Source organism: Papio anubis, chromosome 13 (assembly GCF_008728515.1).
Source record: "Papio anubis isolate 15944 chromosome 13, Panubis1.0, whole genome shotgun sequence".
In the NCBI taxonomy this organism is placed as follows: Eukaryota; Metazoa; Chordata; class Mammalia; order Primates; family Cercopithecidae; genus Papio; species Papio anubis.
Window position 1 is genome coordinate 99,945,773 of NC_044988.1, and position 15,909 is coordinate 99,961,681.

The following is a 15,909-nucleotide window of genomic DNA, read 5'->3' on the forward strand; positions in this document are numbered from 1 at the left end:
TGCTGGGATTACAGGCATGAGCCACTGCTCCTGGCCATAGCCTCACTTTTGATTGTACTTGAAGCTTTGTTCGCAGGCTCTGGGTCCTCTGATTCCCTCCCTGCCCCACACTGGCAGTGTCCACACACAGAACCAAGCTCAGCCTCTCACAGACAGACACACCACATCACCTCCGTCCCTCAGTGCCTCGACCAGAACACAGAGACTTAGAAAGCCCCTTGGAAAACACACAGCAAGACTTTCTGTCTGTCTGCTTCCCCCTCCTCTCCCCCTCCTCTCCCTCCTCCCCCTCCTCCCCTTCCCTACATCTTCTTCCTCTTCCCCTCCTGTCTCCCTCTTCCCTTTTCCTCCTCCTCCTCCCCTTCCCCTCCCTCCCCTTTGTCTTCCTTGTCCTTTCTTCCCCCAAGGACATTCCCAGGCTCAGCCTCAAAGCTGCCCTTCTGGAAACGGAGCACTTGTCTGGCTGATGCGTCTGGTGAGTCGTAGGTGCTCATCTCTTGATGAGAGGAGCCAGCCGCCCTCCACACCCGCTTCCCTTCTCCCCTGCTCCCTTGCTCCTCTTCCTTGCCGAGCTACCCCAAGGACAGGGCTCCACGGCAGCCCGTTCTCCTTCTGTGGTGTAGTCAGCGCTGAGAGTCAAGATGTGCTGAGCCTCTGAGGCCCCCTCCATTCCGCCTTGCCCAGGGGTGGCCCTCTCCTGCCAGCGCCCTGGAGGTGGGTGGGGTGGATGGCACCATGCCCAGTGCACTGAGGAGGAAACAGAAACACATGGGGTGTGGGGACGTGGAGCCTGACCCTGCAGCTCCTGGGGGGGGCTCCGACATGCACAGACATACAGACACACACAGATGCACGCACAGGGACACGCGTATCAGGTGGGCCGCTGCTCTCTGAACTCCTAGTTATCTTCGACCCCCCGAGTCAGCAAATCCTCACAGAGGAAGCAGCCTGGGAACCTCAGAAGCCGTGAAGTTCCGAGCCACCCAGCCGCATCCCCGTCCCTTTGGAGCGGCTCTTGTCCTTGTAGGGGCTGTTCTAGAATTAAACCTCGGGCATCTTATATTCTGTCCTCATCGCAGATTCCTTTTCTCTTTTACCCATTTTCTCGATTCATCCTGGCCCATGTCACTTGCTTTTCCTTTTAAAGGGCAAAATAGGCTGGGCGCGGTAGCTCATGCCTATAATCCCAGCACTTTGGGAGGCCAAGGAAGGTGGATCACAAGGTCAGGAGATCAAGATCATCCTGGCCAACATGGTGAAACCCCATCTCTACTAAAATACAAAAAAAAAACAAAAACAAAAATCAGCCAGGCGTGGTGGTGCGCACTTGTAGTCCCAGCTACTTGGGAGGCTAAGGCAGGGGAATCACTTGAACCTGGGAGGTGGAGGTTGCAGTGATCCAAGATCATGCCACTGCACTCCATCCTTGCAACAGAGCAAGACTCTGTCTCAAAAAAAAAAAAAAAGAAAAAAGAAAAGAAAAAATAAAGGCCAAAATAACATTCCAGGGCGCTCGGCTCCCATCATCTCTGAGCCATTGCTCCGTGTGGGGCACGGCCGTGTTGCCAGCTCTCGCGGTCATAAATGGGACTGTTGGAGCAGCTTTGCACAATGTTCCTCTTTATCTCCTGGGTCAGTTCCTTGGAGGACGGTCCCAAAAGCCCACGGTGAAGTCCGAGGGTGGGAATGGTCATCGAGTGCTTCTTTCCCGTGGGACTTGTTTTTGAAAAAGACATCCAAGTTGCAAATTCAAAATTGAAGTCAGCAGCGTTGACTGAGCGATATCTTGTGCCCAGGATTGTGTCGCAGCCTCAGAGACAGAAGACATGGGCTTGGGCTGTATGTGAGCACGTCTTGGGCTGTGTGTGAGGTCAGGTGGCAAAAGACCTGGGGTCCCATCTCAGCTTCACCCCAGCTCGCCCAGTGACCTCACACAAGACCTTTCCCCTCTCCCCTCCCTGGGCCTCAGCCTTTCCGTTTGAGAAATGAAAGGGTTGGACAGGCGATGGTGGCCAGAGAGCATCTCGGGGCTCTGGTCCCATGATTCAGCCCAGGGATGCTGGGGCGAGGCAGTGTTTCCAGGCAACAATGTTTGTTTGGGATTCCGATGAGGAGATGGGACGGCTGTGAGCACTCCTGGCTCTGGCTCTGGCTCCCGGAGGCTGCCGGCCAGCATTCCACACAGGGCCAAACCCCTAATCCCAGCACGGTGTGGGGGCAGTGAGAGGATGGTGCGCTTCTGTCTCATTCCTCCAGGTTTTCTTCCTTTGATACCCCCACCACCCTTCTCTGCCCCTTCCCAAGCACACTGCACGACAGGCCGCCCTCCCACCCTTCTCCTGGAAAGAGGCCACTGGGCCGGCTCATTAGAGGCAAGAGGTGAGGGCCTACAGCTGGGATCTGGTGACTTGTGGCAGGGAAAGCAGCTCACTGCTGTCTGGAAGCCAGTGGTATGCCTGGACTGCCCGGGGTCCTGCATGGGGACTGTACCTTGGTGGAACCTCAAAGCCTTGTTGGTTTCTGGCCTGGTGGCTCTGGAGTCCGTCTTGTCAGCCTGTGGGCAGTGGCTGTCTTTCTGGAGAACGTTTAAGTTTACTCACCTTCAGAGCTGGACGTTTAGATCACCGTGGCAGTTAGGAAGGAGCATGGTCACACAGTGTGAGGGTCAAGTCCTCGCTGTGCCCTGGCCAGCTGAGCGGCCATGGACACCACGACCACACCTCCGGACGCTCAGTCTTCTCCTCTGCAAAAGGGGGTGTGGCAATGGGGTCTGCCTGCCTTGTAGGTCTGGCTGCTGGGATTCTAAGTGAGAGCGTGCTTAGTGGCACAGGGACACACAGGAAGGGCTCAGTAGTTGACAGCTGCGGATGGCGTCAGCACCATCCTCGTTGGCAGCTCTAGCATCGCAGGGCTTCCGTTCTCCGGGCTCATCCGATGACGCTGGCTCCATCTCCCCCGACCTATTTATTGTGCTTGGCCCCTTGGCGGGTCTCAAGCACCTCTTCCTGAATTTCTCCAGCATGACCTTCCCTCGTGTGGCCTCCTCACGGGTCTGTGACGCTGGTCAGACCACAGGAAGAAGATGCGAGATGCGGCAGTGGTTGCCGGGAAGGGTGCTCTCCAGGCTGCCTGCCCAGGCTCAGACCCTGTCCTGGACCCAGCAGACACAGGGCTGGCGTCCACGAGTGCATAGTGGGCATCTGTTGAGTGTTGCCTGACTGTGCGCCCTGTGCTGAGAACCAGCCCTGCAGCAGGCTGGGTGACTCTGGCGGGAGTGCCGTTCATTCCACAGTCGCTGGCCCTGCTCCTGGATGCTTTATAGACAGAGGCAGCAGGAACAGCAATGTGGGAGACAGCGGGGGTCTGGGGAGGGCAGGAGGGCAGTATTGAGATGGTGGCAGGTCTGGGGGGAGGGAGGGAGAGCTGGGACCAGTGTCAGTGAAGGAGGTGAAGGGAGTGTGTGGCATGGACAGGGAACAGCTGCATGCAATTTGCCACGAAATATTTATTGAACACCCACTATGGACCAGGCCAGGGCCCATGCTGAGCTGGGGACATGCCGGGGACCTGGGCAGACCTGGCTACTCCCCTCATAGAGCCATCAGACAGCGTAATGACAGGCGTGGTAAACTGCATAATAGCATGGGAAGCATGCAATGGGAAGCAGGGCATTGCCTGGGGCAGTGGGGAAGGCTTCCCTGAGTGCAGCAAAGGTGTGTGCTGGGGATGAGGCAGACAAGTGAGGCCTAGGAACTGGCATTATTCCTGGCACTTTCTGTCAGATGCCCTTTGGTCTCTCTGGGCAGCCCTCTGCCCCGTGGGCCCCTCTCGCTTCTCCCCACCACTCTGACATCTGCATGCGCCTCACTGCAGGGGCTCAAGCCAGATGGATGTCATAAACAGGAAATTCCCCTCAAACCTCTGCACTCTCATCTGGGCGCCGCACGGAGCCATCTGGCCGTGCACGCCGCGATGAAATCTGCCCCGCTCATCACACCGTGCGCCCAACAGCAGCCTGTTCCTCGGAGACTCTGTGGCCTCCTCCCTTTCTCCCATCTCTCCACTGCTGCCTCCACTTCCCTGCTGGGCTGCAGCCCCCAAACCTCCCACTGAGTCTCTCGGAATGTGGTAGGAGAGTGGTGGCAGGCGGAAGGAGCAGGCGGTGGGCTGCCCTCGAAACCCCAGGCCCATAGCTGCAGCTTCACCTTTTCCCTGAGTCTCTGCAGCGCATGCGCAGGGTCATGATAAAAGCAAGTCTCTGTGCCGGATCTGAGCAGGTCCCGGAGATACCAAGGGAAATAAGACGGATGTCCCCTTGGAGCCACAGGCAGGCAGGTGACAGGTGGTGACAAGGCAGTGTGGTGAAGGCTATGATGGCAGGATGTTCAGGCAGCTGTGGGAGCCTACAGGATGGACCTGTCAGCCTGGGGCATCAAGTCAGCCTTCCTGGAGGAGGTGATGGCTCCGTATTAGAAGATGAATCAAGTATCATCCAGGTGAGTGGGAAGTGCAGGTGTGTCCCAGGTAGAAGGAATAGCATGTGCAAAGGAGGGCTGGTGAGATGGGCCTGGCCCCCCTGGGGAGGAACAGACGCCCAGTGCCCCCATGCAGGGATGCAGGGCAGTTGGGGGTGGTCTGCGTAGGTCCACAGAGGCCATAGTACTGTGCGTGGATTTTGTCAGGGAGCAGTGCGCGGCCGCAGAGGGCTTGAGAGCAGGTGAGGATGTGGCCAGTTTGGCATTTAGAGCAGACACAGGCTCTGCTGGGCAGGTCCTGGGTCCTTTGGCCTCAGCATGTCCGTCTGTGAAATGGATTCCCGCATTTCTTCCTTGGTGACGTAGCAAGCAGAATCCTCCTTCTAGGAAATGATCTGGGCTGCTGCTAAGAAAGATAAGATACTTACTTTTATTGGTGTGAATTGTTAACACTTTTGGAAGTTTTTTTTTTTTTTTTTTGAGACGGAGTCTCGCTCTGTCGCCCAGGCTGGAGTGCAGTGGCCGGATCTCAGCTCACTGCAAGCTCCGCCTCCCGGGTTCACGCCATTCTCCCGCCTCAGCCTCCTGAGTAGCTGGGACTACAGGCGTCCGCCACCTCACCTGGCTAATTTTTTGTATTTTTTAGTAGAGACGGGGTTTCACCGTGTTAGCCAGGATGGTCTCGATCTCCTGACCTTGTGATCCGCCCATCTCGGCCTCCCAGAGTGCTGGGATTACAGGCTTGAGCCACCGCGCCCAGCCAGAAGTTTTTTTTTTTCCAGAAGCCCCCATTTCCTATCTTTTTAAGGGTTTGGTGAGGAGAGGAGCAGGGTTCTATGATCCTTAAAGTTCTGGAAGGCAATTTACCAGATAATAGAGTCTGGAGCCCCTCTCTCTCTCTCTCTCTCTCTCTCTCTCTCTCTCTCTCTCGTCTCTGTCTCTCGTCTCTGTCTCTCTCCTCCCCCACCCCCCAACCTTTATTTTTCTTCACAGAGTCTTGCCCCATTGCCCAGGCTGGAGTACAGTGGCACAACCAGAGCTCTCAATCTGCTGGGCTCGAGTGATCCTCCCAGCTCAGCCTCTGAATTACCTGGGACCACAGGCATGTGCCACCATGCCCACCTAATTTTTTATTTTTTGTAGAGACGAGGTCTCCTTGTGTTGCCTAGACTTGGTGCTGCCTTTTCAAATATGAAATGGGGTTCAGAGATGTTGACTGCCCTGCACAGCATGTCTGAAGCACAGTTGGACCTCGGATCCAGAACTCCAGTTTCTAGCCCAGACCTCTTCCCACTGGCCCACATCGTCCCTGTTTGCCAGCCCAGGTGTTGCGATGAAGTCTCGGGAGGGAACTGTATCCCAGCCTGGAATGTGATTGAGTGTATAAGTTTCAGCATCAAATGGATTTGGCCCTTGATTAGTGGGGGTCAACCTGTCAACATTATTTAATTTTTTAAAAAGCTGTAGAAGAGAAAATTCAAGCTGGGGTGGCAGATAGAGTAGAGCTACGCAGGGGAAATGTTTACCCATTGCCAGGACACATACATATTTATGTGGTGTTTTCTCGCGTTTTCCTTTGCACTGTAAAGACTGAGCAACTGTTCAGGGCTGCCCAGCTGATTGAAGACTGGGGAGAGATCCTAGACACTGGCTGGGGTTTTGTGTCACACTAATAGCAAGGCAGTTTATGTGACCTGGAGGAGGTGATGTCTCAGTATTGAAAGATGAGCAGGTGTTATCCATATACTATGTCCTGGGCACCTCAGGCTTTGTGTGCGTGATATCAGTTCATACTAGATACGGACACTGAAACTCAGGGAGATGGTGTCCTTGGCCCAAGGTCAACCTGTAAGAGGCAGAATGGTGGTTCTCAGCAGGACACCTGCCGTCAAAGACCCACACCCATCTGCTCTGCCATGCTGCTTCTTGGGGGAAGGGGCACTTCTTCATGTCCCCAGACAGTGGTTCCCTGAAGATGGTTCCGCAGCCACTTGTATCATCTACCTGGGGCTTTTTAGTAAAACCCCAATTCCTACCTCCTCCATGGAATGGGTCTCTGGGCAGGGCCTGAGAATCAGCATATTTCACATGCAGCTGGGAGATTCTGATGAGAACCCCTGCCCTCGGCCGGGCGCGGTGGCTCAAACCTGTAATCCTAGCACTTTGGGAGGCCGAGACGGGCGGATCACGAGGTCAGGAGATCGAGACCATCCTGGTGAAACCCCGTCTCTACTAAAAAATACGAAAAACTAGCCGGGCGAGGTGGCGGGCGCCTGTAGTCCCAGCTACTCGGGAGGCTGAGGCAGGAGAATGGCGTAAACCCAGGAGGTGGAGCTTGCAGTGAGCTGAGATCCGGCCACTGCACTCCAGCCTGGGCGACAGAGCAAGACTCCGTCTCAAAAAAAAAAAAAAAAAAAGAGGAAACCCCCCCCCCTGCAGGGTGAGAGACCACAGAAGCGGGTGTGAGCCTGTAGCCCAGGAGACTGCTCCAGTGCATGTGAGATGCATACAGCAGTGTGAAACAGAGAGAGAGAGAGAGAAAGGAGAAAGGAAGGAAAGAAGGAAGAGATAAAGATCTAAATGTTTAAGTGTCCACTCAAAAGGGAGCAAGTTAATAAATTGTGGTGTGATCATACAAGGGAATATTACACAACCGTCAAAAAGGAGTGAATAGACCTATATATGTATATACTCATGATGCCGTTTATGTCGTGATACAGCTCATGATGCAAGTTTTAAAACATGCAAAACATTACGTATTATTTATACATGTGCTCTTGTCTCCATGGAAGCCGCTGACCTGGGTTGAGTGCCTCTCTGTTCCAGACGCCATGCTATGAATTAGGCCATTCAGTTCTTTTGACAACCCTGTGAGCAATGAGCACAACTGATGGCTCTATTTTCCAAAAAAAGATGAATTAGGCACAGGAAGGTGAGGTGACTTGCTCAACCTCACACAGCAAGCACATGGCCCAGCAGGTTAGACCCAGGCAATCCAGCCCAGTGCCCAGGCTCTAGAGACCACCACCCACTGTGTCATCCACAGCCATCCTTAGAGAACTTGTCCCAGGAGGCTGTTGGATGCTCGGGACAAATGGATGGAGGGGATGGCTGGAAAGGGGCTGTCATTGCCCTACTTTACAGATGGGGAGACAGAGTTCTCAGCTAGTAGCCCGAGAGTTACTGACGGTATTGCCCTGTTTAATGACTGCACGGCCTGCACGTTGCTTACCATGTCTCATGTGATCCTTGCAGCTGCCTGCGAGGTGGGAGCTATGAGGGCCCTAAGGATTCTATAAGGGGCTCTGTAATCCCCGTTTTGCAGAGGAGGAAATTGAGGCTCAGCAGAAAGCAAGGTGGGGGCCAGGACTGGAGCATCCCAGGCCTGCTGGGTTCTACAGCCCAGCTGGTGAGCGCAGGGGCCAGCGACTGGGCCTTGGAGCCCCCCCTCCGCCTGTGCTGGCTGTGTGCTCTCAGGGCCAGCCAGGGTCAGTGGCCGCAGCTGCCTTCCCTGTTCTATGGAGGCAGGGGCTGTGCAGAGCCAGCACATATGGGCCAGTGACATCATGTCTGCAGGGGGCCCTTGGGGTCCAGCCCAGCTGCAGGAGCCTGGCTAGGGGTCCTACATCCCTGTGGGATGGGGGTCATGTGACTTATCAAGCTGAGCCAAACTGGGGAGGATAACGATGGCAGTGGGGGTGGGGGCTCCGCAGCTTCCTCCTGAGGACCCTCAACACAGTTCTGGACTGAGAGCACCAAGCAACTGCAGTCAGAGTCAGGCCGGCCCTGGCACCAGACCAGAGGGCCTCAGGGCTGCCAGCTTCTTCATCCCACACGCAGGGCAGGTGTGTATGGCAGAGGAGGGGGAGTTGCCACCCGCAGTCAACAGGTGTCAAGCGGTGGGCAGGTTCCCGGCCCTGGGCTGAGCCTGTGATGGACTCCGTTTACCAGCTCTAGCCCAGACACAGGCCATCTTAGCATGCCCATTTTATAGATGAGGCTCCAAGAGGTGAAGCAACTTGCCTGAGGCCACACAGCTAGGAAGGATTTAGAGTTTAAACTCGAACCCAAGCCAGTGGACTCCTAGTCCAGGGCTCTGCTTCTCTTACACCAGTAGGCATGGGACTGGCCCTGGCCTGGTGGTTCAGGGAGGGTGGAGGCAGGGGTGGGGGCTAGATGGTGGGTGCTGTTGCATTACCAGAAGGCTTCCTGGCGGAGGTGGCTGGTTCAAGTTGGGTCTTGAAGATCAGTGGAGGTTTTACCAGTGCTCCTCATTCCCGCAGGCATGGCCTCCTCCCATCTGGCTCTCTGCGTCTGGCCCAGGTCCAGGTGGGTGACAGCGGCCACTACGAGTGCACAGCCAGTAACCCTGCAGGATCCACCTCCCGGCGCTACGTCCTCGGGGTGCAAGGTAGGACCTGTTGGCAGCCCCAGTCCCTCCCTGTCCCCCATCACCCTGCGTGTCCCTCAGGTCTCTCCGTGCCCCTCCTGTATCCCACGCCCAGGTCTGTCAGGCTCTGTCACCTCTCCCTCCGTGTGCCTCTGCCACCTCCTCTTGCCACCCCCACTTCCTGTCTCTCTCAGGCCTGTGTCTCCTCCTCCACACTTTTTCTCCACCTCTCCCCACACCTCCTGGGGGGTCCTGGAGATGCTGTTCAGAGGCCCCCAAGAACATAGGGCAGAGTGCAGTGGGGACCTGGGTTTGGGAGAACGGGGGTCAGAGGGGAACCCACGAAGGTGGGTCTGAGAGTGTCTCTGCCTGGTGCGCGAGGCCCAGCTGGGAGCCCAGGGCGTGGCGATGGGAAGAGGCCTGTGAGGTGCCGCAGAGCCCCCTCCTGCTGGGAGCATCTTAATGCCCCCCAAGAGGCCCTTCTGAGCTCCTGCGCCCACCACTGCCATCAACGAGGCACTTTGTGCACCTATAACAGGAGGTGCCGCTCTCTCTCCGTGCATCCCTTCCTCTTGTCTGAGGTCCCCACGTACCCCACTGTGGTTCTGGTTCCCAGCCTGGTGGAGGGTCCCAGGAGGAGGCGTTCCCCTGTGAGTCCAGGGCTCATTCAAAGGGAGCCAGCCAGTGAGAGTCATACACTGAAAAGGGAGGTCACTTGTCATCCGAAAGAACCCTGAGAGGCATCCGGGACAGGCCCAACTATGGCCCCAGGGCCCAATCCGTCCTCCTGTTTTCAGGGATCATGAGCCAGTGAAGAATGGCTTCTACTTTTTAAAATAATTGGACACGCACAAAAAAAACCAACCAAATAATGTTTCGTGACATTTCAAATTTATCTGAAATTCGAATTTCAGTGTTGGCCAGCCATGGTGGCTCATGCCTATAATCCCAGCACTCTGGGAGGCCTAAGCGGGAGGATGGCCTGGGCCCAGAAGTTCGAGACCAGCCTAGTCAGCATAGCAAGACCCCATCTCTACAAAAAATAAAAAATTACCCACTCGCAGTGGTCCGCACCTGTAGTCCCAGCTACTCAGGAGGCCGAGGTGGGAAGATAGATTGAGCCCAGGAGGTCGAGGCTGCAGTGAGCCGTGATCATGCCACTGTACTCCAGCCTGGGTAACAGTGCGAGATCCTGTCTCAAACAAAACAAAACAAAACAAAAATTCAGTGTTTATAAATACAAGTTTTATTGGAACACACCCACAGATGTTCATGTATGTGCTGCTGGTGGCGGCTTTACCCTCTGATGGCAGAGGTGAGAAGTGGAGAGAGCCGGCCTGGCCTCACAGCCCAGCATCCTGACCACCTGACTCTTTATAGAAAAAGCGTGCTGCCTCAGATCTAAGCTCACACCCCATTTTACAGGTGGACAGGCTGAGGCCCAGAGTGGGAGGGGGCGCCAGGGTTCCCGTAGGTTTGCATGGGGGTGTGAGAGAGACACGGGAACAGGGAGGCAGGGTAATGAGCAGGGCCTCAATGTTGGCAGAGCTGGGTTTGAATCCCGACTCTGCTAATGACTGGCTGTGTGATCTTAGGCCAGTCACTTGGCCTCTCTGAGCTTTGCTCTCCTCCTCTTATAAAGTGAGGCCACATTAAAGCCACCCCTGTGGGCATTGAATGCTCAGAGCAGTGGAAGCTGTTATTGTTTTCAGCGGGTGTGTGTGAGAGAGCGATCGACGGGAGGGCAGGGCATCCATGCTGTCTGTGCCCCTGGGCAGGGAGCCCTCCTGGGCATCCAGGCCCTGGGCTAAGGGGCTGGTCTCCACCCAAGGACCAGGTTCCCATGGGTGGTCTTATATCCGGGCTCCTTCTCAGAAACTGCGTAGGGGGTGGGTGCGCCTCAGCTTCCCTCGAGGGTCCAGGACACTTGTCCCAGTGTCCCATGCAGTGCCTGGAGCAGGGTGGCCCCTGGGCTCTGAGAATTGTCTTATGCCCAAGCAGTCTGGTCCCGCAGGGGCCTGGACCCTTGGACACTCGGACCCAGGGTTGGTGCCAGCTCCTATCCACTGAGGGAGGGGGGCGACTCTGGCCAAGTCATATAACCTTTCTGAGCCTCAGTTTCCCCCTCTGCAGAATGTGCAGACATGGATGGCATCACCTGCCGTGTAGGAAGGACCGAGTGAGATGGAGGATGAGAAAGTGACTTGAAACCACAAATGTGAAAGAATGGGTAGCCACAGCCAGGGGGAGGGAAGGACAGGGCAGCGATGATGCCCAGCTGGAGTGACTCCAACCACAGCATGCCAGGCACCAGGCTCTGTGCTGGCTGCTTTAGTGCTGCACCTCATTTCATCCCGCGGGGCGGGAGGGGTTGTGTCAAGGGGGAACTGAGGCTCTGGCCGGAACAGGCTCCCTTGACTGAACTGGGATTGGAGCCACCTCTGTGCATGCTGCCTCCCAACCTTGCTTGGCCATTATGAGTCAACCCCACTCTGCCCTGCCTCAGTTTCCCCACCTGTGCACTGAGCTGGATGAATCCCAAGTGGTGCTTTTTTTTTTTTTTTGAGACAGAGCCTCCCTCTGTCACACAGGCTGGAGTGCAGTGGCACGATCTCAGGTCACTGTAACCTCCGCCTCCCGGGTTCAAGCAATTCTTGTGCTTCAGCCTCTGAGAAGTTGGGATCACAGGTGTGCGCCACCACACCCAGCTAATTTTTGTATTTTTAGTAGTGATGGGGTTTTGCCATGTTGGCTGGGCTGGTGTCAAATGCCTGACCTCAGGCGATCTGCCCACCTCGGCCTCCCAAAGTGCTGGGATTACATGCGTGAGCCACAGCTCCCAGCCCTGAGTGGCGGTTCTTAAGTGATGTCGGGCACCTTGGTGGGGACAGAGGGATGTACAAGCTCAGCCCTGAGGGTTGAGTCTTTCACGAGAGTACGTGTGTTCAGGTGAAAGACCGGAGCTCGCTCACTTTGGGGGAGTCCACGTGGGGTGTCCCAACGTCTTTTCCTGCCAGCCTTAGATTGTGCTCCATGACAATTTTGCTGGTTGGTGACATCTGAGATGTGGCTTGGGTCTGGGTTCTGGGACCCTCTCACCTGAGTCCCCCCACGTTGATACCCCTCCTGTGGCCCCTCAGTCCCCCCTCAGGTGCAGCCAGGCCCTCGGGTTCTGAAGGTGCTGGTGGGAGAAGCCCTGGATCTGAACTGTGTGGCTGAGGGTAACCCAGAGCCGCAGCTGAACTGGTCCAAGGATGGCGTGGTCCTGCGGGGCCGCGGGCCTGAGGACTCCGTCCACTTCGCAGCCGTCAGAGCCTCTGATGCCGGGAGGTACCGCTGTGAGGCCTCCAACAGCGCCGGGGTGGACGCCTGGGAGGTGGAGCTCAGGGTTCTGGGTGAGTCTCCCTGACCCCAGAACCTGCTTCTCCCCAGCTCTCACAGCCACAGCCTGGACTTGGGAGGTGCTCGTCTCTATTCCGGGCTCTGTGCCTGCCCATTCCCTTCCTTCCTGGGACAGATAGTGCCCTGGCCCTTTCTTGGACCTTAAAGCTATTCTGTGTCCAGGAGCCTTTGTCAGCCCTTGGGTATGGACCAGGTGGTCCTCAGAGCTCCCAGCAGGGGTTCCCTGTACTCCTTCCCCTTGGGCGGTGACCTGTGGGGCCCCTGAGTACCTGGGTGGACAGAGGCACCTGAGGCAGTAACTGGGGAGTGGCACTGGCCTATGGTTGCCATCCGGACAACCATAAGCCGGTCACCTACACTCTCTGACCCCAGTTGTGTGAAGCACCTGGCGCATAGAAAGTTCTGGATCAGTGGTGCTAGCAGTTTCACTATTAGGAATTTAAAACAAGCTTGGGGCTAAGTGTGGTGGCTCATGCCTGTAATCCCAGCACTTTGGGAGGCCGAGGTGGGCGGATCGCTTGAGCCCAGGAGTTCGAGACCAGCCTGGCCAACATAGTGAAACCCCATCTCTTAAAATAAATAAATAAATAAAAGCTTGGAAAGCCACTGCTGAGAGGGACCACTCATGGCCCCTTGTGTTTGAGGGCACAGCTCAGCCTCCCCAGCCTGTGGGGCTCGCCCTGGTGGCTGCGCCATGGGGCCTCCCTGCAGGGGTGAGTCAGTACCCCTAGGCCTGACTGGGCTTGCCAGGAGGCTAGGGGCTGGGATTCTGGAAGGGGACGCCCTCCCCATTGGCCCTGGGTTCCTTGGAAGCAGGGGTTGAGGGTTCCAGGCTTTGAGCTTGAGGTATGGGTGTGGCCATGTTGCCTTCCTACAGAGCCACCACACTGGGGTGCTGATGAGACCAGCGGCCTGCTAGAGCGAGTGGCCGGAGAGAACGCCAGCCTGCCGTGTCCCGCCAGAGGTGAAGCTGCGTCTGGGGTGGGCCTGGGGAGGTGGGGTGGGCTGGCCTAGGAAGGAGTCCCCACTCACGTTCCAGTGCCCTGGGTTGTGCATGGCAGGCGGAGCCCACAGGGTACATGCTCCTTGTCAGCAGCATGCCAGATAGTTCATCCCATTGTCAACCCTGCAGGATGGTGTTCGCATTCACTCCTTTTTATTAGGGGCAATCCAGGCCCAAAGGGGTTAAGTGACTTGCCTGAAGTCACACAGCCGGGGTATGACTCAGAGTATGGACAAGTGTGACCCCTGCCCTGCTCCCCTGTGCCCCTCAGCATCTGGGGTGTGATCTCCGGGACTGAGGCAGCCCAGGGCCCTTGTGGGTTGGGGCTTCGTGGTCAGCCCACCTCTCCCCATGCCCCTGACTTTTCCACGGAGGATGGATTCAGTGGTTCTGGCCAAACCAGCTTTTCTGGGCTTGTCTTTGGGGCAGGAGCACAGTGCGGGGCCGATAGCCGCCTTGGGTCAGCTGCCCGGCGCCGAACCCTGCCCTGGCCCTTCCTGGCTGTGTAACTCAGGACAGTTTCCATCTCCTTTCTGAGCCTCACTTTCCCTGTCTGCACAGTGGGGTTGTACTAGCCCCTCTGTGCGGGGCTGCTGTGAGAACTCAGTGGGACCCCATGTGTGTACGGGGCTGGCACCTTAGGAGGGCTCAGGAAATGTGCTGCATGCCTGGCTTCTGCCTTTTTGTGAACCCCACGGCCCCACCCAGAAGATCCCTCCTCAGCCCCCGCCACTGCCTCAGTTGCTTCTTTCGGCGTTGGGCTCCTCCATGGCTGGGCGCGCCGCCTCCCCTCTGTGGGGCTGAGGTTCTCTGGAGGGTGCTGTCTGGTGTCTGGTAGCAAGTGGCAGGTCACCAAAGCCTGGGAGAAGCCTGGGGGGCATCTCTAGTCTCGGTCGTTCATCCGTGAGCTGCAGGGCACCCAGGAAGGCCCCAGAACGGTATCAGGGAGAGGCAGGTAGGGATGGCACCCACCTAGGCAGGGGACAGGACCTGGGTGGGAGCTCTGAGAGCCCCTCGGGATCCCCACGCGCAGAGCTGCCCACCTGGCCACCTGCGCCCACTACCCCCCACCCCCAGGTCCCGGGCCCTTGACTATGGCGCCACCTTGTGTTGGTCTCTGCTAACAGCAAGCAGCCGTTCTGAGCTTTTGGGAGGTGGGAGATAGTGGAAGGTGGGACCCACCCAGTCCCAGGACTCCTGCCCTGTCTGTGGCCCCTGACTGCCACATGCAGCCTTGATCAGTCAGGGGCCAGCCCTGAGCCTGTCAGCTTCACCCAAATCCCCTCTGATAGCACTGCCTCTCCCCACCGGTCCTGCCGCCTGGGCTGCCCCTGGCCTCCTTCCCGGTCAGGAGGGCCCTGTTTCACAGCCCTGTGGCCTTGGGCTCGGAGCGCTCTTAGGGCTACAGGGATGGGACTGAGCCCAGCACCCTCATGGGGACTCCCTGGGCCTTACAGTGACACCATCTGCCTCTTCCTTGTGGGGGTGGGGTGGGGCGTGAAGGCCCAGAGCCTAGACACCCACTTGGTGGTGTGTGTGTGGTGTGTGTGATGTGTGTGGTTGTTATTGGTGTGTGTGGTGTGTGGTGTGTGGTGTGTGGTGTGTGTGGTGTGTGGTGTGTGGTTGATATTGTGGTGTGTGTGGTGTGTGTGGTGTGTGGTGTGTGTGGTGTGTGTGGTGTGTGTGTGGTATGTGTGGTGTGTGTGGTGTGTGGTGTGTGGTGTGTGGTGTGTGTGGTGTGTGTGTGTGTGGTATGTATGGTGTATGGTGTGTGTGGTGTGTGGTGTGTGTGGTGTGTGTAGTATGTGGTGTGTGTGTGTGGTGTGTGTGTGGTGGTGTGGTGTGGTGTGTGGTGTGTGTGGTGTGTGTGGTGTGTGGTGTGGTAGTTATTATTGATTATTATTGATTAGTTGATGATGGTAGTTATTAGTTGATTATTGATTGATTATTGATTGGTATTATTAGTTGATTATTATTGGTCATTATTAGTTAATTATTGATGTGTGTGATTGATGATGATGATTATTGATTGATATTATTGATTATTGATGATGATGATTATTGAATGATTGTTATTATTATTATTGATGATGTATGGTCAATGAATTGTTATTGGTCCATTATTATTATTATTGGTATGGTGTTATTATTGATTATTGGTGTATTATTGTTAGTTATTATTATTGTGATTATTGAATTATTGGTGTGTGTGTGGTGTGTGTGGTTATTATTGGTGTGTGTGGTGTGTGGTGTGTGTGGTGTGTGGTGTGTAGTATGTGGTGTGTATGTGTGGTGTGTGTGTTGTTTGGTATGTATGTCGTGTGTGGTGTGTGTGTGTGTGGTGTGTGGTGTGTGGTGGTGTGTGTGGTGTGTGGTGTGTGTGGTGGTGTGTGTGTAGTGGTATGTATGGTGTATGGTGTGTGGTGTGTGGTGTGTGTGGTGTGTGTGGTATGTGGTGTGTGTGTGGTGTGTGTGGTGTGTGGTGTGGTGTGTGGGTGGTAGTCAGTGGTGTGTGGTGTGTGGTGTGGTGTGTGGTGTGTGTGGTGTGTGGTGTGTGTGGTGGTGTGTGTGGTGTGTGGTGTGTGTGGTGTGTGGTGTGTGTGGTGTGTGTGGTGTATGTAGTATGTGGGTGTGTATGT

The 15,909-nt window shown here is 56.1% G+C and overlaps 1 protein-coding gene across 1 annotated transcript in view; it reads left to right on the forward strand.

Moving 5' to 3' along the window:
* Nucleotides 1-15,909, forward strand: part of HMCN2 (hemicentin 2) — a 171,512-nt gene that overhangs the window by 65,105 nt on the left and 90,498 nt on the right. Inside the window, exons 23-25 of the mRNA XM_031654639.1 lie at nt 8,759-8,886; nt 12,006-12,260; nt 13,145-13,231. Coding sequence (XP_031510499.1) covers nt 8,759-8,886; nt 12,006-12,260; nt 13,145-13,231 — 470 coding nt within the window. The remainder of the gene's footprint in view (nt 1-8,758; nt 8,887-12,005; nt 12,261-13,144; nt 13,232-15,909) is intronic.